Raw genomic sequence first — 25,406 nt, 5'->3', positions numbered from 1 at the left:
GGGTTACTCCCCAGGAAAATCCCTCTACTCACTTAATCAAACATATTTTTTCCACCCAATTCAAGTAGGAAACAAAAAAAAAAAAAAAAAAAAAAAAAAGAAAGAAAAGAGGAAAGCCTGTCCCACAATCCAAATTATTTTCTCCTGTAAATTGTAATCACAATTTTCTGACCACAAGGTGGAAAAAACAGGATCCTTGAAGATACGCAAAGGCCTTTTCCCGTTTCGGGGCAATGAGGAGAAGGAAGATGCTGAATGCCCAGGATTCGCTCTGCCCTGCCCTTTCCATAGAACTTTAGTGCCATCTATTGAAAATGTACTGAATAAGGAAGAGGAAAAGGATGCCTATTGATTTGGTATAAAAATAAGACGTTTACTTGTTAAGGGGTTTTTTTGGTTTATTAATATTCCCATGATGACTACTGTTTTGTGGTCATCTGATAGCAACAAATATTTTCTATACACTATACATGCCCCATAAAGAAATGAAATGTCAGCTAAAACATCGAATATAAACATCATACAGATTTCATATATATATATTTTTATATATATGTATATAATATATACATTTACCAAAGATGTAAGTCTAAGCCTACCTATTATCTAAAGCAACAAAATTGAGAAGGCTTTAACGGAAAGGAAAAATAGCGTGGAAGCACTGCTGTAAATAGAACATACTGGAAACAGTAAAAATAATTAAGGCACCTCGTAAAGATCTTAGTATTAAAGAACAGGATATGTAGACATGCACATACAATTACCTTCTTTAAGAAACTGTGAGTGGATGACAAATATAAGAAAACAGCAGATCGCTGCTCCTGCTAGTGCCCATAAAGCTTTCAAGAGCTGCATCTCGGTCTGAAACTCAGTAAATACCCAGAAAGTCACACAATGAATTTCCACAGCGATGCATCAACGCTTCCCTCTGTGCGCCAGGCGCGGCGGCTCCCGGCAGGGACCACACTCCCGAGCAGGGCGGGCGAGCCCGGGGCTGCGGAGGAGGGGCCGGGGCTTCACACCCCACGCGGGGGCAGCGGCAGCGCCGCGCTCTCCTCGCCGAGGCAGCCGGCGCGGGGCCCCATGAATCAGCGCTCCGTCTCCGCGGGAGCCGCGCCGAGCCGCGCCGAGCCGGCGGCGGGGGCAGGGAGCCGGCAGTGCCGGGCAGTGTTGCGCAACAGCGCCCGCTGCGCCGCGGGGGCGCGGGGCCGCCGCCGCCGCTCAGGGCGCGCCGCCGCCGGCCGGCGCGGGGCGCGCAGGGGCCGGGCCCTCCCCGCCGAGGCTCCGCGGGAGCCGCTGCAGCATCGCCGGGCTGCGGGTGCCGCTCGCTCGTCGGGCCGCTGCTCCGCTGCTCGCTGCCACGGCTCGGGGAGGAGAGAGCGAGCGGGGAGGGGAGGGAGCGGGAGGGAGGGATCTCTCTTTACTGCAACTTCTCTCGGCTGGCGGCAATTTGTTGCACCCCCTTCCTCCTCCCCCAGCTCGGAGATGCTCTCCAGTGCGGGTGCGGGGGGGCGGGAGGGAAGTCAGTTCATCCCGCCGTCCCCGGGGCTCTTGCACAGATCGCTGGTCTCCCTTCGGGCTTGCACCTCCGCCGCCGGGGCTCCTCGTCGCCCGGCCCCAGGAATTTCCCCAGGCGCCGTGGCCGGCCCCGCTCCCTCGTCCGCCGTCCGCCCGCGAGGTCGACCCTGTCCCGGGGCCGCGCCCCGGCGGTGCCACCGCAACGCGCCCTCCGAGCAGCCGCGCCGGGCTACGGCGGGCTCTCTCAGTCTACAGGTTGATGCCTCCGCTGCAGCAATCCCCGCGGAAAACAGGAGCGCAAATGAAAGAATGTAATAAATCAGGGAAGGAAAAAAACAAACCAGCCCACAAAAAAATAAAAAAAAAAAAGACCAACAAAAAAAAGGAAACACCAAGGCTGTGATTTTGCTGCCGCCCTCCCACTCCAGGGGAAGGACCCTGCCGCGGCCACCGGCTGCCGTAGAGCAGCCGGGCCGGGGGGCGGGAAGGCCGGGGCGGTGCTGCGATGCGATGCGGGGCCGCTCCGCGGGGGCTGCGCGCTCGGCCCCGCCGTTGCGGGACGTGGTGTGGCCCCGGCCAGGGGCAGACGCGTCGTGGCGCTCCGCACCCGGGGGCCGCCCCGACGGCCGGGGCTGCCCGGTCAGGGCACCGATCTCCGTGCGCACAGGCGGGCGGCGGCGGCTCGGCGGTTCGGGGCAGGGCAGGGTTCACAGCCGCACACCGAAGTGCTGCCCGCCGCGCAGCGGGGGCTGCCCGAGCCGGGCTCCCTGCCGGTGCCCTCTGCCCGCGCAGGCGGCGCGGCTCCGCGCCTCTCGTGTTCAAACGCCGCCGCTGCACCGCGCAACCTCCGCGGCGCCTGCGTGTTCCGCAGCGCGGCCGGCGCTGGCCCGCGGGGCGGAGCGTGGAGCGGGTGTCGGCGAGGTGCGAGCGGCGGGCGCGAAATGCGGGACTACAGCAGCGGGGGTGCGGACAGGGGCAGGTGCGGCTCGCAGCAGCGCGGAGGCTGCGGGCAGAGGGCTGGCGGCCAGAGCGCGCAGCGGCCTCGGCGGGGCGGACGGTGCTGCGCGGCCCGGCCCCGTACAGCGGAGGGGCCTCCCGCCGCGCAGCTCCGCGGCACGCTGGAAGTTGCGGTGCTGCTCGGGCTGGCTGTAGGTTCACTGCACAACACTGACGACGATGGTAACGCACCGACGGCCAGTGAGCTACCCCGGTTTCTCCGGGATAGATATCCATAGTTTTGGAGATTTAAACCAAGTACGGGAATACTTGCACGCTGAGAGCTTTGTTTTCCTAGCACCTTGGTTACGTCTGTATTTATGATGTGGATTGGGGTGTTTTTTTGTAATATGTCATATTTAAATATTTTCTTAATTTTAAGAAACCGGGAAAGGGTCTGTGGATGCTTGAAATGACAGATTAATAAAAGATCAGTATTTTTATTGGGCAAACATTTCCCGTGCTGTTTATGACGTGTGTTAAATTCATCCCTGTGCCTTTTCTTTTTTCACAGATAGCACAGAGAAACATTAAAAACAACCATCATCTGAATTTTAAACTTCACACAAATCCCTATAAACCCATGTATTGCATTTACTATATTTGAAGATTACAGCAATGCAATGTTAAAGCAATGTCATAGCTACACTAGAGAAATTCCACTGTAAATCTTTCATTCTGAAATGTACATTTTGGTGAGAAATTTGCCATGCTTGGGCGCAGTTCAAGTTGGGTTTTGTTTGTTTATTTGTCTTCTGGGTGAAAGAAAAAAGTGTCAAGTAGCTAAAGAAAATTCACACATTTTATACTTAAGCAAACACATCTCTCTCCCCCCTCCCCCCCCCCCCCCCCCCAACATTGCAGCTTTAAAATCCACAGGTAACCGGATTTTAAAAGTGTCAAACTTAAGAGTTTACACAGTCCAGGATAAGCAGTATGTATCTTTTAGTTTGAACACATTTAGAGAGAAATCCTCTGAAAAATTTTACTCATTGCTTTCCTTTTTGACTAAAAGCACATAAAGATCCACTGTCAATGGGTCAGAAGCCCCAACTGCTTGTTCCTTGCTCCTTTCGAGGTGCAAGATGGTACCTTCTCCCATTTTAAACAAGTCTTACTTCTCTGACCTTCTGAATTAGACAAATATTCCTGGATTTCTCTGGCCTTTGGATTAGACCCTTCATAAACAAAACACCAGAACATGGCATTGTGCTCCCTGGCTGCAAGGGAGTCACTCTACTTGCACACTAGTGGAAGTGGGAGCAAAATCTGGTTCAGCGCTCACACCATACAGACATATTTAGTCTCATAGCAACAAGGAATTCCAGAAGACTTCCCATTTGAGAGGACAGTGGTACCTGGCAACGCCACTTGCTGTACTACATACGGTTCACTCTCGGTTTTGTGTTATCTAAATAGCTTTGGACTTTCCAAATAGGATGAGCCCTATTCAAAAATATCCATCCTCAATTTCTTTACTTGTCAACTGCATAAAGATTTATAAAATATTAAAGATAATTCAAGTTACCAGTGTGGACTTTTCTGGAAGACATTTTTGAATAAATTCCACTGATAAAAATTCCCTCTTATCTTTCAGCCAAGTAAGATTTTCATCCCCAACTAATGCAATAACACCTGTCAAACAACTTCTAAGCTGCTTAGGCCATAACAGATTTGCAGACCTATCTCACTCTGCATTTCCAGGTTTTGTCCAGAGCTCTGACCCCATTCATCTCCAGATACAATACAGAGGCAAAAAGCCGTGATCCTAGCAGTAGTTCCTGCCAGGGAACCACTCCACTGGAGTTTTCCTCATTGTGTTTTAAAGCTGAAGAAGCAATGCTCAGCACCTAAAAGCTGGTAAAGGGTAGTGATGGTGCTGGGAGACATTTCCAATACAGAAGACATTTGCAGCTGGGAAGAGAAGTGAGGAATGCATTTTCCTGATGATCAGGGAGCAAGAGCAAATGTTTGAGATAGAAGATCTTCTGAGATCTTACAAGAAAGCAGCAGGCAAATGAAGTGCAGAATTTTGAAATGTGTGTTCTCTTTTGGAAATACAGCTCATTTGTTCTTTTTACCAAAAATTCAATGGAATTCTACAGAATTACTAAAACTGGAACTCTGTAGCAAAGACAGCAGCCTTTGCTCAAGTATAGCGATTTGAAAAAATCATCTATACTCTGCATTTAATTTTGTGAAAAGATTCTACCAGACTCTGTAAGATTTATTCTTCACTACTGAGATATTTTATAAATAAAGATGTGCTAAAATTCCTGGAAAACAATCATGTTCCGATTGTATTCCACATACCTAGAAATAAAGTTCTACTATTTTCAGCTGTGTTAAATGCCTTTTGCATAACTATTTTATTCCTGTTCATGCAATAAACCCTCAAATTATGCACAGCCAATGCAGATCTAAATGCAGGAGCACAAAATATGACATTAGCCCATCTTCACTAATGAATTTGGAAGCTACTTCTGGCTTTGAAAAAAAAAACATAGAGCAGACAATAGCTATTATTAGGTTATCTAGACCAAACCTTTGCCAATGCCCACTGGATTTCATTTTTGTTACTTTTGAGTTACTCAGTCAATAGTCTGTCACCAGTCACTTGAGGTGATTATTCCAGCCCAGTGGTTCTCTCAGCTGGAATGTTTCTCCTGATGCTAAGTTTAACATTTTATTTTGTTGAAATTCACCCAGTTCATCTTTCACCTTTCACATATGCCTGAAGTAGCATTATAAAACCTTTTCCATTTTGAATCTAACAAAAATAGAAGATATATTGAATATATAGGAATAAGCACAGATAAATATATTTCCACCAATTAGTTTTTGCAGAGTTTAACTGGTTTTTCCCCCCTCTTCTCTCTGCATACCAATGTCTGGTTTGCATTTCTTTGCTTTTGAGCTAGGCACAACTACAGCAGTCCTCAAGATTTTATTCCTGATCTTCAGCTGATGCTGGGCAACTGCCACTGGAGTAGAAATTATCATCTAAAGAGATGCTATTGATCTCTGGTTTGTGACATGATGCAGCTACCATACATACCACAAATACAGATTCATTTGACCATCTCCTTCCATGAACACCTAAAATCTTCATTTTTTTTTTCCCCTGACTTACCAAATTAGGTGATATATTAACATATCTTTAATATTTTTGATAGACTATATGCTGCTTCCTGTCTGGTCTCCTAGTGGCAGATTCATAAAAGGGATAGCACATCGTAGATAATTTAGAATTACCAATGTGCAATCTCCTTGCTAACAGTTCATGTTTACTTAGAAATTTTGATGGTTTAGGGGAAGGGTTTTTTTAAGTAATTTTGTTTCATTTTGCTTTTCAGTTGCATTATTTTGCGGTTCACATCTTCTTCCTACTGTCTTATTGACTTTCTATTCAGGTATGATTTTCTTCCTCTTTTCTATTTATAAAGAACTGTGCCAGCAGTTCATGCCATGTAGACAGTTGCTCACTGGGAACTCACTGAACATTCTCCCAGACAGCAGTCACCATTTGGTAACAGCTTTTGGCCACTACCAAAGAAGGACCTGCCTAAGAAGTAGAGGTCCTGAGCCAAGCGTTGTTGGCCACAGTCAAGCCCAGCAGTGCAGAAAGCAGGCAGCACCACACAGACAATTTTGGGGGTTTGTCCATCATTGTTTTTCATTGTCTCAGGCTCAGGAATGGGGAATGCTGGCTGTGGAGCATCTGCCACCTTGTCTCTGTCTCAAGAACAACCGTGAGCTGTGGCCAAGATGCAGGAACCTCTCCCATCTTGTCTTTGTCTCGGCAGCCACATGGCACTAAACTGAGGTGGTGAACACCTTTTGTGTGTAAAGAGCCTTCTCTTTTGTATACTTTTGTTACTAATATGGCTGTTGCTACTGTACATTTCCTATTCCACTGCTGTTTGCTTTCAGTAAATTTTTGTCTCAACCCACAGTCTCTGCCTTTGGCCCTCTCTCACCAGAGAGGGGTGGGAGAAAGGGGCGTGGTCTATTTGGTGTTTAATTACTAGCAGGTGTTAAACCACCGCATATAGTCAAACAATGCTACTATGTTCCTTCATCCATGTTGTATTCATGGATCATCCTCCTCACATCTGCCTAGCAGTAAATCTCCCATTATATAATTCAAATCTTCAAGCAGTTCAGTTCTGAAATGTTGCTTTTGTCCTCTCTCATTTTACTTTATATGCTCCACCTGTTACAGGGAGCACCTCATTTTGCAGTAGCTGCTCTGACACATTTAACAGCACAATTATAGATGACTTGGTAACCACCCATTGACTAAAAATAACCTAGCAACTGAAGACACACTTGGGTATTTATACTTAGATATCCCAGAGGAACCCTTCACAGTTCCTGTAGCTGGGGAAAACATATGTATCTCACCAAATGCAGTAGGCTAGGAATCCTCAGGGGTGGGGGCGGAGGGACGTAGGGGAAGTGATAACATTGCACAGCTGAAAGATTTTCCAGACAACACTCTGCCAGCTAATCCAACTCTTATCCAACTAGCTCTGCAATTAAGGTTTCCTACTGAGAACAATGACAGCATTATGACCTGGGGAATTTTCTACATATAAAAACCTCCTTGCATCTGGGTTTGAAAAATTTAGAGCCTTAAAAAATCCAGCTTCTACACTTTTGGTATTTGCAACCATTACAGATCCCAAGGAACTATAATGCCAGTATGCATATGAGAACATACATGAGTTGCAATGAATGAACTACCAATGAGAAGGGAGACAGGCAGCATATCCTCTGTGAAGAATCTGCAGTGCTGAAACTCATTCTTGCCTTCCAAAGTATAGATTTTTTTTTAAATTCAAGATGTACCAAGTTTTCACACAACCCGTTCAGGAAGAAATATTCTGATGTCTGAAGAAAGAGACATCTAAATGATGTGATTTAATTTCTGTGATACATGACTACATATGCTATGTATGCCTGTGGCTAGTTTTATATTTGAGCAGAAGAAGAAACTTGGAATTTAATGGAAAGAACCCCTTGTGTCTTAAGAGAGAGCTTGGATTACTGCAGTGTCCATCTGTCCATCCTTTTTCTACTACCCATTTTTTCTGGTTTATCGATGGCTTTCATCCATTCTTGTCTTCAAAATATGCTTTTGTTCACCTAAAAAGACCTGCATAGTTAGCAAATTATAGCAACAAAGAGAACTACTAATCTCAAAGAGAGATTGTACAATGCCTTAAAGGCCTTTCTACCTGCCTTCAGTTGTAAGATTTTTGTCTTGAAATGAAAATGAAGTGTTCAAATGAGGTTGGGTGGGCTTTGAACAACCTGATCTAGTGAAAGATGTCCCTACCCATGGCAGAGAGCTTGCACTAGATGATCTTTTGAAGTCCCTTTCAACACAAACTATTTGGTGATTCTATGATAATTCAGAGAGAGCATACAACTATTGAAACTCAGAGTTAAGATTAGTGTGCAAGGCATAGGCTCAAATATTCCAATGACTGTAGGGCTATTCACAAAAATCACAATGAAACTGAGGGGGGCTAGTCTCATTCATTTTTTTAATGTATTTTAAGATCATCCAGACTTTTAAATACTTCTCAAAAAATAATTGTTTACTCTTTTTTTTTTTTTTTTCCCAGAAAAATGATTTGTATTATAACCAGGATGATTAAACACATAAAATTAAGGGAATGTAGTTATGATCCAGGTTTCCAGCATCAATTCTTTAGGGTCTTAAAAAATATGCAGCTAAAATGTTGCAACATTCAGGGAGCAAGTTCTTTATTGAGAATGAGACCCATGGAGAAAGCCATGCTGAATACACACAAACTCTATGAGCCATGTCACAGCAAACCTTTATATAATAGCCAATAGCAGTGTTGTATGGAAAAGTGAATAAGCTATTGGATTTGCAATGTTTGTTTATTTCTCCCATCTTAGTGGAGGGGGAAAATTAAAAAATCCCGAAAAAACAATTCTACAAAAATGAATTCTGCCATAAAAACTCATACTCATTGGCAACTTAACCAAGGAACTCTTTGACCTGTAGTTTTAACTTTAACCAGAGAACCTCCTTTACATTTCCTTAGATTTTGACTTTCCACATCAAAACCTGGGTGTTACAAAACTTGATCAGGAAATTAATTTAGACCTCAACAGCCATTTGGAATTCTTTCCAGTAGCAATTCTTATTGTAGTATGTATGAAAGTGAGCTGCAGCAAAAGTGGCGCATATCCAGAACAAACCAGGCACCTCCACAATAAATTAGAACAGGTTCTGAACATACGGGGAAGAGACAACAACTGCACCTTGTGTTTGAGCACATTGAGTGATACTACTGAGAGAAGACGTAATCTTTGGTTGCTACTAAGCTAGTGAAAGGGAAACAAATTTTTCAGACAAATGTTAAGTGCACATGGTTTAAAAATTACTCAAAACCTCAAATAAACATTTAAAATTTTTACATGCACAAAATTAACAATTATTACATTTTACGTATAAATTAAAATGTATTTACCACTATGGCACTCTTTTCTTTAACCTAAAATTTCTCATGTTTTCAAGAGATTATAAGACTATGACATTAAAAGAGACCCAGAATTTTATTTATTAAGTTTCTGCTGGGCCTGTTTTCAGGAATAAGTAAAGGTGAAATGGTTGTTAAATTTAAATATTTTATCTGAATACAGAGACTTCTTTGTCATTCTGAAGTATAAAATAATCATTTTACAAGCCATTCATGTATAATATAATCCACTAGTTCTTTACAGTAAAGAAAAAGTATTAGTGAATCTCTAGCTATTATTAAATAGGGCCAGTTAAAACTAAATGGTATAAGACTTTTTTTTTTTTTTTTCAGTTGGAAGAAAATGGATTATTGAAAGCTAATCTGAGGTTTATGACTGGACTCTGTGGAATTAATACACTGGAGGCCTATCTATTTACACCTGGCTGGGATAATGGCAGGAACTGCAGATTAATATAACCTTCTCTTGCATGCACAACCTATTCATTATTTGCTTGTCTGTTTGTTTTTGTAGAAAGTTTATTTCTTCTATTTACCAGATACATCAGGAGGCCTATAACTTACTATAGTTAATGAAGTAGCCACTCCACAGAACCTTTTCACAAAACTTTTTGTGGAAAACATATTTTAAGAGGCAAACAACCTCTTTGGTTTTGTCTTAAATTATGCTGTTCTAATAGGAACCATTTTTCTGCATGCTTACATTGTTTTGAAGTAGAAAGCTTTAATTACAAGGTGAAACGGAGCATCTGAGATCCTTGGCATTTAACAAAAAAGCCAGTATTAAAATATGACCCCTGGTACATGGAAGAGTGACAGCTCACAGCTTGAACTAACTCTGTAAAAATCCTGGAGATACTGCAGCTGATTCAGCTGGATTTCAGCCGGATAAAGCATTACAAAGAGCATTATACAAACACTGTAAGAAATAAAACATCCTCCTCTACAACAGAATATACGCTGTCCCTTGGACACTGCTTAACCTTAAATAGAGAAGGAGTGCCAAGTCCTGGGGTGGTTTTAGCATCACACCTGTGCTGGACTGTCCCACTCATCATCATACTCATCATCAGACTTTAAACAAGAGATAAAAATCCTTCTCTGATTTCTTAGTGCACACTCAGTGAAAGCCCCACACCCACAGCCCATGTACTGCACAGATGCAAGTTCACAAGCCCTTATGTTTTCAGTTGTCTGTGTCCATATGTGAAAGGGGAGATGAGTCATGATAACTAATTGTTCCTGACTGAACAGGAGTGTGCAAGGTAATATGTAGATAGTAAGGATGATACAGGCATTACATCTTGAATAGAGTATAAATCTTAAACTAGCAGAGTGGTTAAGCCATGCCTGCAGAAACAGCTTTGACCTTAAAGTCACAGTAAAAATCTGAGTCTGGTTTACCACACCAGTGTATTAATATAGTGGTAATAGAAATTAGATTAGTATAATATTATACATTGAATGGCTACTATATTAGAAGTAGACATATCAGAAGTGGGCAATGATGAATTGAAGTTTTTATGCATGAATTACAACATACAGATTAGATATGGTATTTAATTTTTTTAAAATACTTTTTACTTTTTTTTAATGAAAAAATGTTTATTTAGTTTTTGTTTAACATTTCAGAGGAAACCGGTATAGTCTATTCTGTCAGTAAAGCACAGAATAAAAGGTCAGTAACACAGTTTATAAACTATGCTCTCAATCCATGCCATAGTGCTTTGAGAATGTGTCAACACTCAGCGATTTCCTTACCCAGCTCAAAAGCATCTTGGAAGCACCCCGGGCAATGTCTCATATACAGCCATTGAGGGTTATCCGCTCCAAAATAGCTGTTATAATCTGAATGGAAGAACCATAAATGATTCAATTGAAATCATGTCTGAAAATGCAAAAGGAAATGAACACAGAACAAACTATAACATTAGTGGGTCTAACAGCGTGCACACCTGAAGGTCTAGAATTGAAGACTTTGATGTTTCCCCTTACTGTTATCCTACTCTATGAGACAGCTACTTTAAGATGCTGAGAATAGTACTTACAAAATTGACCTTTGCTGATTTTTAGAAGAGTTATTTTGCATCATTTCAGACATAAAGTTAACCAAAAACATCCAGTCACCTCTGACACAACTGAAACTTGGTAGAATCTCTCTTCCCACCCTTTCTTCTTTTCTATTTGAAAGAGTTTACTTATTCATTATCTTTCTTATAAAATGGTTATAGTATAGTACCTAGCACTTACCTAGTCGTAGCTTTCATAGTAAAACCATCTTAAAGAAAACCATAGAGGATAAATACTGGATCCACGTGCAGCTTGCTTTGTGGATTTTTTTAACTTTACAAAGAAACTGTATCAGAAAAAGCCTTTTTTTTTTCCACAGAAAACTAACATAATTCTATACAATCAGAACAGATCAAATTCCCAAAACACATGACAATTACTTCTAGAAATGAGGGACTAGTAAAAAGCAGTATACTAAGTAGAATAATTGTTATGGTAAAAAGGATATCTTGGATTTATTTTGAATAATAACAATATTTTTTATTGTTTTCTCTTTGACAACATGTAAGATATTTTTGCTTTCTTCTATTAGGAACCATTAGGTTTTAAAATATTTTGTTTTCAAAATCACTACAGAACAATAAAAGGGGGGGATATAAGAAGCAGGTGTGTACTCTATGTAGTAAACTGAAATATCAAATAGTATGAGCAAGATAGCATCTAATTGTATATTAAGTATCACCTGAGGGATCAGCAAGGCAATCAGCAAGTAATCAGAAGTTATTTTGTTGCAGAAAACGTGCAACTGGTATCAATCCTAAGGACATACCATAGGTATGAAGATGTTTATGAATAATGTTGTCCTATCAAAATGGATAGAATCAGTATATGACCAATGACCTCCTGTTGTGAGAAATAGCTCCAATTTACTTTGCCATAAGAAAAAAGCCTTACTCTTTCCAGATTATGTACCCTGCTGCTCCTCATACAGAAAAGCATTCTCGAGAAATCAGTCATTAAAAAAAGTGATACAACTGTAACTGCTACTGTTTTATTTTCTTTTTCCAGGTATACTACCAAATATGTGTAATCTTCTTTCTGACAGACACAACATAGGACAGAATTTCTCTAACAGGAATTTGAATTTTCCACTGTTTGTGATGATCATATTTTTTTATTGGGCTGACTATCAGAACTGAGTTTTGTAAACAGGTACCTTTTCCTTTTTTTTTTTTTTTTCAAACTACAATAATCTTTATCATCCCAATTATTTTTGTGTGATTTATACTGTGTCTTAAAGAGGATTAATTTGACAAAAATATAAAATATTTCCTATTTTTTAAGAAGATAAAAATAATCCTTTGAGTTACATTTTTCCTGAAGATTTTGGTAGATATTTTAGTGTTGCTACACTATGACAAAGTATTTTTACAGGAAATTTCTGGTAACAAAGGATTTTACTAAAATAATGCTCAATAACCAGAGACGTGTATAAACTAAAAATTGAAAAGATGTTAGGATGTACAACAACTGAGACAAAATACTGGCTCACTAACAATTGTGAAATAAACCTTCCTCTCCTTGACTTCACTGATAATTTTTTCTTCAATCCTGCACCAACTTATATTACAGAATCTGGAATTCTGATTAAGAATCAGGTCCTGCATTTACTGAAAAACTGAAAGAAAAGATGGTTGTACTGAGTCTTTTACTAAATCCAGAAAATGGCAATACATGACACTGGGAGCAGCCTGATGGTTGTGAATTCAAGTGAGGATTGGGACTTGATGCTTGTGGCTCCTTTTGTACTTAGTAGTTGCAATAGTGTACTTCTTTCTTTCATTTTTGGTCCTTGTGTCTAGAGGAGTATATGTTATGTATGTGTACAATAGAGGATATCAACCCCATTCAATCCGCAATACTCATAGAGATAAGAAAAAAAATTACAAAGCTCTTTTCTCCTGCATTGTGAGGAAAGTCTTAACCATAGCATAATATAATACTCATCTTGAGAAGCGTTTATACTGTCACTCATATGGGAATGTTATTAAAAGCAATTCTATGCAGTACATATTCAAACAACAATAGTTTAGGGATGGACTTCATGGCAAACAAGCAACCTCATGAACCCCAGCACAAATGAGGCCTGTTCTTCTGTATCTTTGCATCTTGTATTTAACTGCAATTAACTGAATTCCTACAGCGGAATATTTTTTAAGACCATGTCAATTCCCTACACTTAATGCGGTAGGAGAGGACATAGTATTGGGATATTTACAGGGTCTCTATCTTCTAATGATGATTTCATAGGCATTTTGATTTAACTCAATCACTAAATTAGAAAGCTTTACATGGAAGCACAACAGATATCTTGTTTTCTGAGCCTCAAAAGCTACAGAGCCCTCTTCATTGTCCTTACTGACTGCTCACACTATTCCACATCTCTTACTTGTACAGTTTGTCTGCTGCTACTACTTCCTACAAGTAAAAACAAAACAAGCCATAGCAAAACGATTTTTTTTTTTTTAATGAAGTCATTGCAGCAACTTTTACCCTAGGTTTGAAATCTGTCACCAAGTCCTTTCCAAAAGCCTTGGGAATACTGAATACTCTTTTTCTGCTCCTTGGTGTTAATGTTCTGAGCCTCACATTCAGATTTTAACACTGACCAGCACTCAGCCAGGCAAATTATCAAATCAAGTTATAGTGGCTTACCAATTTACCTCCCATCAGCACTAAAGCAATACCTTGTTAACCTGCTGTAACTGCGTGGTGTGTCTGAATTGAACACATGTGAATGAAGGTTATTTCAGAAAGAAAGGACAGACTGAAAGAGCAGCCTATATCCACAAGGAAAAAGTAGAGTAGACATTTGAGCTGTTTAACTTTAAAGGCAATTAGGCAATGAAATTACTTGCCTGAGGAGGTAGTTTAGACAATGTAATGAGAAGTGCTTAAAATAGAATAAACTATTTGCGAGACAGATAGAGATGTAAATAATCCTCCATGTTTTGAGCTTGATGAATCAGGAGAAGTATCTTTTCCATTCAAATGTCTGACTATAAAATGGTATTCTCTTTCTTTGGGAACAGCTTTCCAACTTATGACTGTTTACACCTGTTCTGAATACTAAAGTGAAACTGCACTCCAAAAGGCAGTTTAACCTCACTGTATCGTTATAAAGTAGATTTATTCATAACAAGCATCTATGAAAAACTTCCAAGAAAAAAGCCCTTAGTCAGGGAGATGCACATTGTTGCAAAAATGGATTGTTTCTCTAAGTGCTTATATGGCCCCATTGCTATAGCATCCAAGTGCCTTACAAACATTAATGAATGTATTCTCACAACACCCCTGGGAGATAGAGATAGTATTATTAGCTAATGCACAAAGAGTAGCTTGTCCAAAGTCACACAGAAAGTCTGTGGCACAGCCAAGACTCAAAACTGTGATTTCCTGCCCACTGCTGTAAGCATGACTATATTCTCCTGTCCATATACAGAATTTCAAAATATGTTACATATAACCTCAGATCTTTACACAATAAGCCTTTCTGTTCAGCTGTAGATCCAACGACTGACTTAATAAAGAAAAATAACTTTGTTTATCGGGAAGCTTCATTACAGCAACAAATTTGCAGGTTACTCAAACAATGACAGTTATATGGACCATAACTGGTACTGATATATGAGAGCAATGAAAGAGAATTCCCAGATCATCACATTCAGAACAGGAGGCATCATATCCAGAACATGACTTTGATACTTAAATATCCTCCTTCAAACAATATACATTATACAGAGAAGTCTTGTTTTTAGAATAAAGGGAAGGGAAAAAAAGAAGAAAAAGAAAGGCTAGCTGTATTCCCCAAATAGTTCCTTTTGGGTAAACTATTTCTGCAATAAAAAGACACACACTGTATTTCCAGCTGTAATGAGGTCAGATCTGGAGGGACAACTGCAGTAAGTGTATTTACACCTGAATATCAGGGAAGAGAATATGACTTAGTTAATAATAATAATTTAATATTATAATCATGTAAATATATTGAGAGAGAGAGAGAGAGAGAGAGAGAGATAGATAGATAGATAGATTTTTGCAGTCATTTAATGAATTCAGAGATCAAATGATAGCAGGATTCTTCTAAATCAGGAACACAGCAACTTGTCTTTTATTTTGGAGGGGAAGCACAGGCATTACATTTTTTCTCAAGTGCTAAACAATTTAAAAAGAGAAAATTGTGGACATCTGCTTAAATAATGGAAAAAGGTATGAAGGCATAGTGAATCACAAAGTGAATAATGATCCAAAAATACAATATTATTGTAACAAAGTGAAGCATAATCTTGGAATTCATTGGCAGAAACAAAAGACAATGTAAGTAGTGTCTCCTGAAGTTACAACAACAGCACTTCTCTCAGTTTGTGGCTTCATCTTTTAAGAAAGAGGTAGATAAATTAGACCTGCTTTTAATTAGGGCTACCAGTATAGGAAAGGATTTACATTAGATGCTAACTGAAAACAGCTCATCTGTTGGGACAGTTAAATAATGGAGCTGTTTATTATTGATAGTGAATCCACATTTCAATACATGTTTAAGAACAATTTAATAAATACCCATTGGGGAAATCCTGATTCACATAAGAGAATAGACTAGACTGTGTCATCAGATCCATTTTAGCCTAACACATACATTTAATCACTACACAAACAGTTGTTCAGATCAATTATTGTCCAAGAACTCCTATTGTAGAATCTCTTATTCCCTCTCTCCCCATCTCTATTACTTTCCCTTCTTTTCTTTCTTCCTCTTTCCCCCATCAGTTCTCTCGCTTTCAGCCCTCCCTCTGTCCTTTCTGTGTGCACTTAAAGTCACACATCCCTATTTGGACTGGAAATTCCTGAGATGTCTACCCTTAGCAACCTTAGAATGCTAAGGAACATCCTATTCTTAGAGATCAGATATCTGTTCCCTACAGACTACCTCAAGATCCAAATTTAGATAAAATATTATTTAAGCTCCTCATACTCTCACTACAGGACCAGAAAACTGCAATGAGTGGGTACTTCTGGGTAATTTTTATTATCATTTTTATTACCAGAGTAATAGAAAAATTAGGAAGATAGACTGTACATTAGCAAAATTACCGGGTTAGAGAAAAAGAGACTCTTGATATTAAAGTACTTAGGTGCTCAGTTCAGTTGCAGGAACACTTTTTCATTTTCTCTGGTTCTCCCAAGTACACGGCAAGATTTTTTTGCCTGTTCGCTACCATCACAGCAACCTGTTCATGTTAGCACATGCAAAAAACTTCCTCCAATTTAACTGTTGCTCATGGATTGTTCTGTTTCATAAAAACCAGTGTCATGTGAAAGACAAAAAACTGTCCTGTACCACAAGTTTGTCTCCTTTCATTTCTTTTGAGACAGGGATTGGGCAGAGATAAATGGAAGTGCACTCAAATGAAAGGATAATAGGATTTAACAGTTCATAGTTCCAGGTGAAATGCAGTCAAATAGGAGTGTAGGAACTGTTTCTAACAAAGGACTAAAGCAAGACTTTACATGTGGAGCACCCTCTTGGAGATATAATCCCTTCTGGGACTGTTTTGTAATACTGAGATCAGACCATGTTATCTGGTTAGAACAAGTTACTGTTTTCTTCGCCCTACTTTGTTCTCACATATAAAAAGCTAACTGTGATAAACTATTCAGTTATCTGAAATTATACAAAAGCCATAACAATATCAATAAATGTATTTTGGCTTTTTGAAATAGCAGCCTGCATAGCTCCCACTAAGAAGGAGTACAGTCCCTTATACAAAAAAATCCATATTCACTAACATAGATGTTATTAGAATAGCTATGTTTATGTGCAGTTTAGAAGTGACAGTACAAAGGATTGACTAAAAACCCACACGTCTGGCTAGTACAGAAGTGTACATGTGAAGCAAAGTCCTTACTTGAGGAGAAAATCAGCCTTTGCCTAGAATGTGCAAGAACCTGCAGGATGCTTTGCAGACAATCTGGAAAGAAAGACTACTGAAATTACAGTGGGTACCAGAGAGCCCACTTACAAGATGTTAGCAAGGGCCCTCTGCTGTGAAGTTTGTGGAATGCCTGGCCAAACACTAATGAAGAAAGCCACAGGAATCCCATACTGGAAACTGAAAGTTAAGCTGTTAAATATGAACATATGGAGCTAGGAAAGCTGTAGGAATCCCAGATAGTTGTGATGGTTTAGACAATGACATTCGTCATTCCTCACAGGATGATCATAGGAGATCAATGAGAGGAGTCTCCGAATTGTGAGTATCAGTTAAAATGGATGGCTTCACTTAAAAGGGACAACCACCATCAACACAATCAGTGAAGGGAGTCATGATGACTGAAAAAAACCCATAAAATTTCGCTTGACATTTGGTCATGATCAGCACTGTGCTAATTTTACCAGGAGCTAAGAGATTGTCAACAACATATAGGGGGAAATCTTAGAGAATGGCAAGTGAAGCAAATTCATTTTCTCTTGTCAAAGGTGATACTTTTTTATTGTTTGTATTAATAATCTCTGATATAGCATGACAATTCTAAAAGACAGAAATCTAGTTGTGGGGTAAATTTTTTGTTATTTTTGGTTTTGCTTGGTTTTGTGACTGTGCTTGACTGCGGGAAAGCACACAGCCTTTCTGACTTTCACACAGAAAACAAGGGCCCAATGAGTGAGAAAAATTTGAGGAGTCACTGCTAGCTATCACCTAGAATCTCAAATGAAAACATGAGTCTGATTCATGTAGCTTCATTTCACTTGGTAACACAGATAATTTCCTTTCATTTTACAGAGCCTTAGAGTCACAGAGTAGTTCAAGTTAGAAGGAACTTCTGGAGGTCATCTGGTCAAATGCCCCTGCTCAGAGCAGAGTCAACTGGCGATAAAGGTCACTCAGAACTGTTTCTCTGTGAAGACACAGATCACCAAACCCTGGTGAACATCCTCTTCTAGTGTTCAAACACCCTTACAGATAAAAAAATTATTTTAAAAAATTGTATTTAAATTGATGCCCATTTCTCTTGTCTCATCATAATAATTTAGGCAAAACTCAACCAAAATGGAAGAAATGAGAGGAAACTAAGAGAAGAGGGTGACAGAAGCGGTTGTTGTTCAGCTGAGCAGTAGCATGCAACACTAACTATCACATGTATCTACGGGCCACCATAGCAATGTCTTCCGTGGGCTTCCATGTACACAAAAATTTTACTCTACGTGAGTCCTGGCAATAAGTTACATAGATAATCTTTTCTTGTTCCAAAACTTTATATAGAATTTATGTTATTTGCTTAGGACAAACATGACACCTACCTGACAGTCTAAGAAACAGAAATTTGCAAAACACTGACAAAAGCCTAAACTAAGGCAGCTTACAAGATTTATTGTTAAAATAAAGTTTAAGGGAACATTTTAAAACCCAGGTAGAACACGCACATAGCATACAAAAAATTAAAATATCAATAGGATTTTCAAACTTTGCTCAAATTATCAAAGAATAAATTCCTAATGAAGGAGTAAAGAGGTTAAGGAAAATAAGAGCAAAGTATTAATTGCTTGAAAAATAATCTTTAAAATTCTGCAGATTTTATTTTGTTTAATTAAAGGTTAATAGTTTGGACTTTTCATTACTAGTGAGTAACATAACTGAGTAAAATCACATTCCATGACATTAAAAAAAAAAGATTTGCAGGGAAGCTGAGAGACAGTATCACATAATGCTATTTTTTTTTTTTTTAATAAAGGGGGGAAAAAGATAAATAAATTTTAAAAACCCGATACCAAATACCTTAGTTTGCTTTCTCCTAAGTAATAAAATAGATTTATTTTGAGGAAGGACTTTATCACAACCCTCCTAAATATTTCCATGATCCTAGAGAATGTAGTGAGTTCCATAAGTAAGAGGAACACTACAAATAATTGATTATAATCAATAATATTGTTTATAAAAGAATTTTTAAAAACTCTTCTCTGATAATTTCAATATAATGATTACACTTTCTATGCCCCTTGCCCTACCCTCCCGCTGCGGCACTGCTGCCTCGCGCTGCCATGAGCTGTCCCTTCAGCACCACAACCCACCACAGCCGCTGTTGAGCTACTTAAAGCCCTCCAATCAACTCCAGCAGTGAATTGTCTCATGAAAGAAGAATGCTACAATCCTATTCAGACTCTAGAGATATATGTTTAAAAGACATAAATTAAACTATTCAAATTGAGTTCTGAGTTATGCATATGTAAAAGTAGTCATTTAGAATAAACTAGAAACAATGATAATTTTATAAACCACTACTTTTATAAAAGACAAAGAAATTCCTTCAAAACTATGTATTTGATAAATCTATATATGTTTGAAAATCCTGTCAGAATTGCAAAGTAAGAAATAATTTCTTCTCAACAAATAAGCATGCATAATAGAATTCCTTTAAACATCCATCTAATTTTACTAAATCCTACTTAATAAAAATTCTTTTTTTATGCGTGATAAGTGTAGATTTTCCTTCCAAAACATTTAATTGACTATATGATACAAAATTCCTTCTCTGTAAGCACTAAAAAGATCATATGAAGCAATGTCTTTGACGTGCTGCAGAACTGTGTTTCTTAGTCAATAGAAAAATTGGAAAAAATATTCTTAGACTGTCACCTATGCACATGCCTGACAAGATGAGGTTAAAAAGTCCAGATTTAAAACCAGCACTAACTCCAATTAAACTCTAGACAGACTATTTAAATAGCCTCAAAGTTATTGTCTTCTATTGCATGTTTATACCTATAAGCACTCCTGCAAATTTCAGATGTAACTAAGTGTCCTGGGTTCAGCTAGGGTAGAGTTCATTTCTTCTTAGTACCCGTTACAGTGCTGCATTTTGAATTCAGAATGAGAATGGTGTTCATAACACACTGAAGTTTTGGGTTTTTGGGAAGTGGTGTTTATCCTAAGTCAAGGACCCTTTTTTTTTTCCTTCTCTCATGCTCTGCCACTGAGGAGTAGCAGAAAAGAAACTGGGTGGGAGCACAGGTGACCCAAACTGACCAAAGGGATATTCCACAACATAGAGCATCCTGCCCAGTATATAAACTGGGGGAAGTTACCCAGAAGGGGACTCCAGCTTGGGTTTGGGAAGGAAGGTCTGGAATCTGTCAGCAGGTGGTAAGCAATTGCATTGTGCGTCACTTGGTTGTTTGTTTTTGGTTTATTATTATTATTATTATTATTATTATTATTATTATTATTATTATATTACTATTATTATTTACCATTATTATTGTATTTTACTATATTTTCAATTATTAAACTGTTCTTACCTCAACATACAAGTTTTACTTCAATTCTCCACATTCCACTGAGGGTGGGAAGGGGCTTTGACAGAGTGGCTGCATGGTGTTTTATCTCCAGTTAGGCTCAAATCCACAACAGTCCTTTTTTGGCACCCAGTGTGGGGCTCAAAGGGTTGAGATAAGGACAGATCTGAGCAGAGGGTTTTGAAAGAAAATTGTTATAAACATTCTTTGCATTGGTAACTAGCATTTGCATTGCTAGTTACAATGTGGACTTGCTCTCGTATTTGTGGCTTTTTGTCTCGATTATACCAGTACCACATTACTTGCAGTACCTGTTCTCTGTGGTGTACTTCATAGGACGGGCTTATGATATGACAGTGTCGCTGATCAGGACACCAATCTGGTGTCTGTGTTCAGTATTGCAGGCACTTCGTGCTTTGGGAGTCATCTACTGGGAATGATCAATAGTCACACCTTTGTTGTTTTCTCTGCAGAGGAACAATTTACGGAGAGACACCTTCTTAATTTTTTTCTCCCCTCTTTTTTTTCTTCCCTGTCCTCCAGGCTGATTACAGTAGTTCAGATTTTTAAAGATTTTTAATATCCTTTGACTACCCTTGAAATGAAACTGTTGTGGTTTTTTTTGCTAGAGCATGTTGTTCTGTATGGTTGAGGTCTTCTTTAAGGTCAGACAAAGAATTAAGATTATTATCTTTATAATAATTAAGGTCTGCCCAAAAGCTGGATATTTTGGAGTTGTGGGATGTATGGACAAGTACCCATGGCAGTGGGCACCTCCAACATGTTTTCATCTTCCCCCTGAACAAGTTCAGAAGCCAAAAAAACAAGCAAAATATTTTTTAAAAGTGTGCTGGCACCTGGCACTGCAAAGAGGACCCAAATCACTGCAATGTGTCAGGGACTGGCCCAGGTTTATTGGGCCATATTCAACACTCAGTACCCTCAGGAGGGAAAGAAGGTCTCTAAATCTGACAATGAGACAACTACAGGTGCTGTGGCTGCTCCAACTACAGTGACAGACACTGTGGCTGCAGTGTAATAGTTAAGAAGAAATTACATTTGCTCCCTTTTGATGTGATGAAGAGATTGTTCATGCTGGAAAGTTCAGAACTCCACCTTGTGGTGATAATTTTAACTGTAAGTTGAAAACTGGGGAGATGAAAAGGAACACTGAGATGCAACCAGGGAAAGCAGGAGAAATTCTGGTTTTAACTACAGTGAATAAATTCTGTTGAGGTTTATTTGAAGAACCTTTCAAATTCACTTAAGATATGAGGCAAAGCAAAACTGTATAATGATGTCTTTATTTTGTCAAAAAAAAAAATACAGAATAACACAGTGTGTAATATTCACTGTGGAGATAGGCTTTCATCACTGATCCACTTCTTCTGTCAAGACAATGCCTGAAAGTCAGCACATATCTATGCTTACAGAGAGCGTTCTATGGGTTTCTTTAGCTTTCTTCTAGCAACAAATGCTAAGCATTCTGCTGGACTTGAATTGTTTAAAGAAACCCAGTCTCCCACACAGACTGCAATAAATACCAGATAATCAACAACACAAATTCCATCGTTCAATGTTTCTATATGAAAAGCAAATAATCTGCTAGCAAAAGATCCATGCTTTTTTATTACTAAAACAATATGAAGGGAACAGAGGATCTAAGCCTCTAGAAATTTTCTGCAACTTAAAACAAAATGGTCATAGCATCAGGCCAATGCACAGAAGATGAAATATGCATATGCATATATTAAAAAAAAGTTCCAGGCACTACTATTTTAATTATAATGCTATGGTTTAATTTTTCATTATCCTACTTAAGGGTGACAAGTTGGACAAGCAAGTTAATATTCCAAATTCCTAGAATTCCACTGATGCTCGGATTTATCTGTTTATTTTTGGTGAAGCACAGTGCATTTTGGGGACCCCTGTTTCCTTTCATTATACTGAGTTGTAACTGAGAATCATATGCTCTACTGCTGATGTATCTTTGCAGAAAGCATAAACTGAGTTATCTCAGTTATTAAAAAAATAAACAAAAATACTACTAATTTATCTAGTAATACTTATTTGGTTTGTTTTTTTGTTTGATCACATTATTCATTTAACTAATTATTTTACATGGAAAAATCACTACCATGCCACAGCGATTGGCCTCTTCCTGAGGACTAAGTCAATTCTTGCACCTCCTCAGTCACAGAAACGTATAAGGTAAAAAATACCCAATGAATCTGGCCTGCCAGGGAAGCTCAGCTTCTCAGCATCATACCTGGTCAGATATTCCTTTATTTTTGGAAGTATCAATTTGTTGCAAGAGATATGAATAGCTCTACATATTATCACATACAAACTGAAGAAGAAGAAGACATCGTTAACATTTCCTTTGCATGCTTGTCTAAGCCCTTCTATGCCATCATGGGTCTCCTGCAGAAGGAGAGTACTGAGAGCAAAATAAAGACATTCTGCCAGAGTTCAAGACAGGTTTTGCCAACACTCTCAGGCATGTGGTGTGATTCTTGGGGTCTTCTGCACAGGGCCAGGAGTTGGACTTGATGATCCTGGTGGTTCCTTCCAACTCAGTGTATTCTATGATTATATTCTATGATTCTATGCTAATCTTCTTGGAGAAGACGTTAGAAGTAGTCTTAGAAAAAGTATTTCTATGTTTATTGTACACCAGAAAACATTGTGCCCTAACAGCTCACACTAAAAACATGTCTGCACACAAGCACTGTGCACCCCTGGAGTAGCTAGTATTTCAAAGGTAAATTGTGTAAAGCTTAAAAATTGTGTAAAGCTTAAAAAATAAGGACCAAGCCTTTTCCACAAATAAATGAGCTCATACCTGTCCCTGAAATATACCCTCATGGAGCTCCATGTGAACAAACTCTCTAAAATTATTTCATAACTGTAAACAAATCTACATAATCCTAATGTACAAGGCACATACACACTGGTACATTTCTATCCTGACATGAAACTAGTAGCAAAAGCAATAAATAGCTTACTTACAGGGGTTGCAGACAACTATAAATATTTAGGTCACGATAGAATAAAAGTTTTATCCACCAGAAGAGAGTAAAACCTACAATGCAGCTATAAAAAGTAGTAAGCTTTCATTAATTTTTGGCATGGTTGCCTCTTAATGAAATGCTGCGCCATTATTCTGCGCTGCACAAACAAAGAAATCAGAATGAAGGCCTGCCAAACTTATGCATGCAATTGCAGCAGAACTCTGCAAGAAAATAAAGGTTTTAGTGGAAGGAATTAAATACTTTTCTTATTTTCCTTTGATTCCTGTAGTGACCAATGCACCCTACCTTGAGGCACCTGAATTACAGTTGAGCTCAGTGTATGAATTATTGAAACATAATAGACATTAGGCAAAATACACAAGCAGAAAAGCACATCATACCAAGACTTCTCCAAAGCCCAAACATCTAAATTTGCAGTTTTATGTACTTCAGTTCCCAGGGCAATTAAAAGTTTCCTAGATCTCCTCTCCTTTGACTCTCATCTTTTCCATCAGATTCCTACTGCTAACCTGCCCACAGAGCTCTCCTCACTATAGCAAAATAAGCAGAAGTTTAATTCAGAACTTCACATTTCTCTCTCTTATTTTCAGAATTTCCAAGTTCAAAATTCACCAGATATCCATGTAACTTTCCTACTTTTTATGCTCATTCTCTCTGGCCATAGAGGACAGCAAGTAAATCCCTATACTTGGTTATTACCTTCTTGGGTCTGATGGCTTTACATAGCTTGTAAATTGTATTACTTTTGTTACAGTATGCAAATTTCAAATGCACACTTTTAAGCATGGTTTATGTATGCACTCTGTCTGTGACAGTATTTAATGTTTTATTACAATTTTTATGATACAATGAGTTTTAGAGAGGGGAATCCACTGGCAATAACTTAAGCCAATTTCTAAGTAAGAAATTTTTTCTGAAGAAACTTAGCTTAATGCCTTTATCACAGCCAAATTCCTACATGATACAATAATCAGAGTCCACGAAAAGTGCTTGCTTTCATTGGTGTTAATTTGGTATGAGCAGATTTTCTACAACCCTGCAAGATGTCTTTTTTCAGCTCCTCAAAGATTCCACTTGGCCATGGGCCAAGGAGCTCATCTGAGTAGAGTCTTGGCACCTGCTCCTGCACTGACCCCAAGTATTGCCCCTGCTCTGGGACTGCCACTTGCTGACTGCAAGATGCTACCCTTGGTACCGCTCTTCTTTCCAAAGCCACCATTTGTGTCTTACTCAGCACCATTAGTCAGTGTCATTGACAATCCCTTACATTAGGAAAAAATGCAGAAGTAGTTTAAGGAAATACACTTTACAGCAGAAATTCCACTGGAAAATGAAATCATATAAGAATAAACAAAATAAAGTTCTGTAGGTAGAACTTCTGTTTCTTGAACAAAAGAAATTAAGAAATTCTAAAAAGCAGATGTATAAAGAAAGAATCTTAATAAGACTTTTGTAATAAATCCCACACAGTGTTTCTGATGAAATGCATTCTACTTTTGCTTCTACATTTTTAGAAAAACTGTATGACTTTCTCAATGACCTTAAATTGCATTTCCTACTAAAGTTCCTAAGTAGTATCTGTGTCAGAGTCTGTATATTCTGTTGTGAACTACCAACAACAAAGCCAGCCCACAACTTAGAGCCATTAGCTGTGTCAACACATAGATTATTTGCAAACATTATTCACCATTCTCAGGTAATCAGAACCATTCAGAGTCACAAGAATTTAAGTCCAATACTTGCAACTTAATATTTGTGATGATATACATGCAAAATTTGCTAGAATGTATGTGGCACTTCATATATGATCTTCATTTTCCAGATACCAAATTTTTCCAATTTTTCAAATATTTCTGACATATATGGCTACAGCCACAGGTACCTTTCCCTTCTGTGAAAAAATACAGGGAATAAAGCACAGCAATACGTTAGACTACTATTCCTAAAGCAGCTTCAGTCAAACTCAGATGCTTG

The 25,406-nt window shown here is 38.9% G+C and overlaps 1 protein-coding gene across 3 annotated transcripts in view; it reads right to left on the bottom strand.

Moving 5' to 3' along the window:
- Window positions 1-25,406, bottom strand: part of TAFA5 (TAFA chemokine like family member 5) — a 410,454-nt gene that overhangs the window by 294,556 nt on the left and 90,492 nt on the right. For all 3 annotated transcript variants that reach the window (XR_011148129.1, XM_069003863.1, XM_069003864.1), the window contains exon 2: window positions 10,800-10,886. Coding sequence is in view for 2 of the 3 variants with exons in the window: in XM_069003863.1 (XP_068859964.1) it covers window positions 10,800-10,886 (87 nt within the window). In the remaining variant the exon portion in view is untranslated. The remainder of the gene's footprint in view (window positions 1-10,799; window positions 10,887-25,406) is intronic.

The sequence above is a fragment of the Aphelocoma coerulescens genome, chromosome 1A, assembly GCF_041296385.1.
Source record: "Aphelocoma coerulescens isolate FSJ_1873_10779 chromosome 1A, UR_Acoe_1.0, whole genome shotgun sequence".
NCBI classification, from domain to species: Eukaryota; Metazoa; Chordata; class Aves; order Passeriformes; family Corvidae; genus Aphelocoma; species Aphelocoma coerulescens.
The sequence above is the reverse complement of the archived record's forward strand: the minus strand, read 5'-3'. Positions and strand labels throughout refer to the sequence as shown.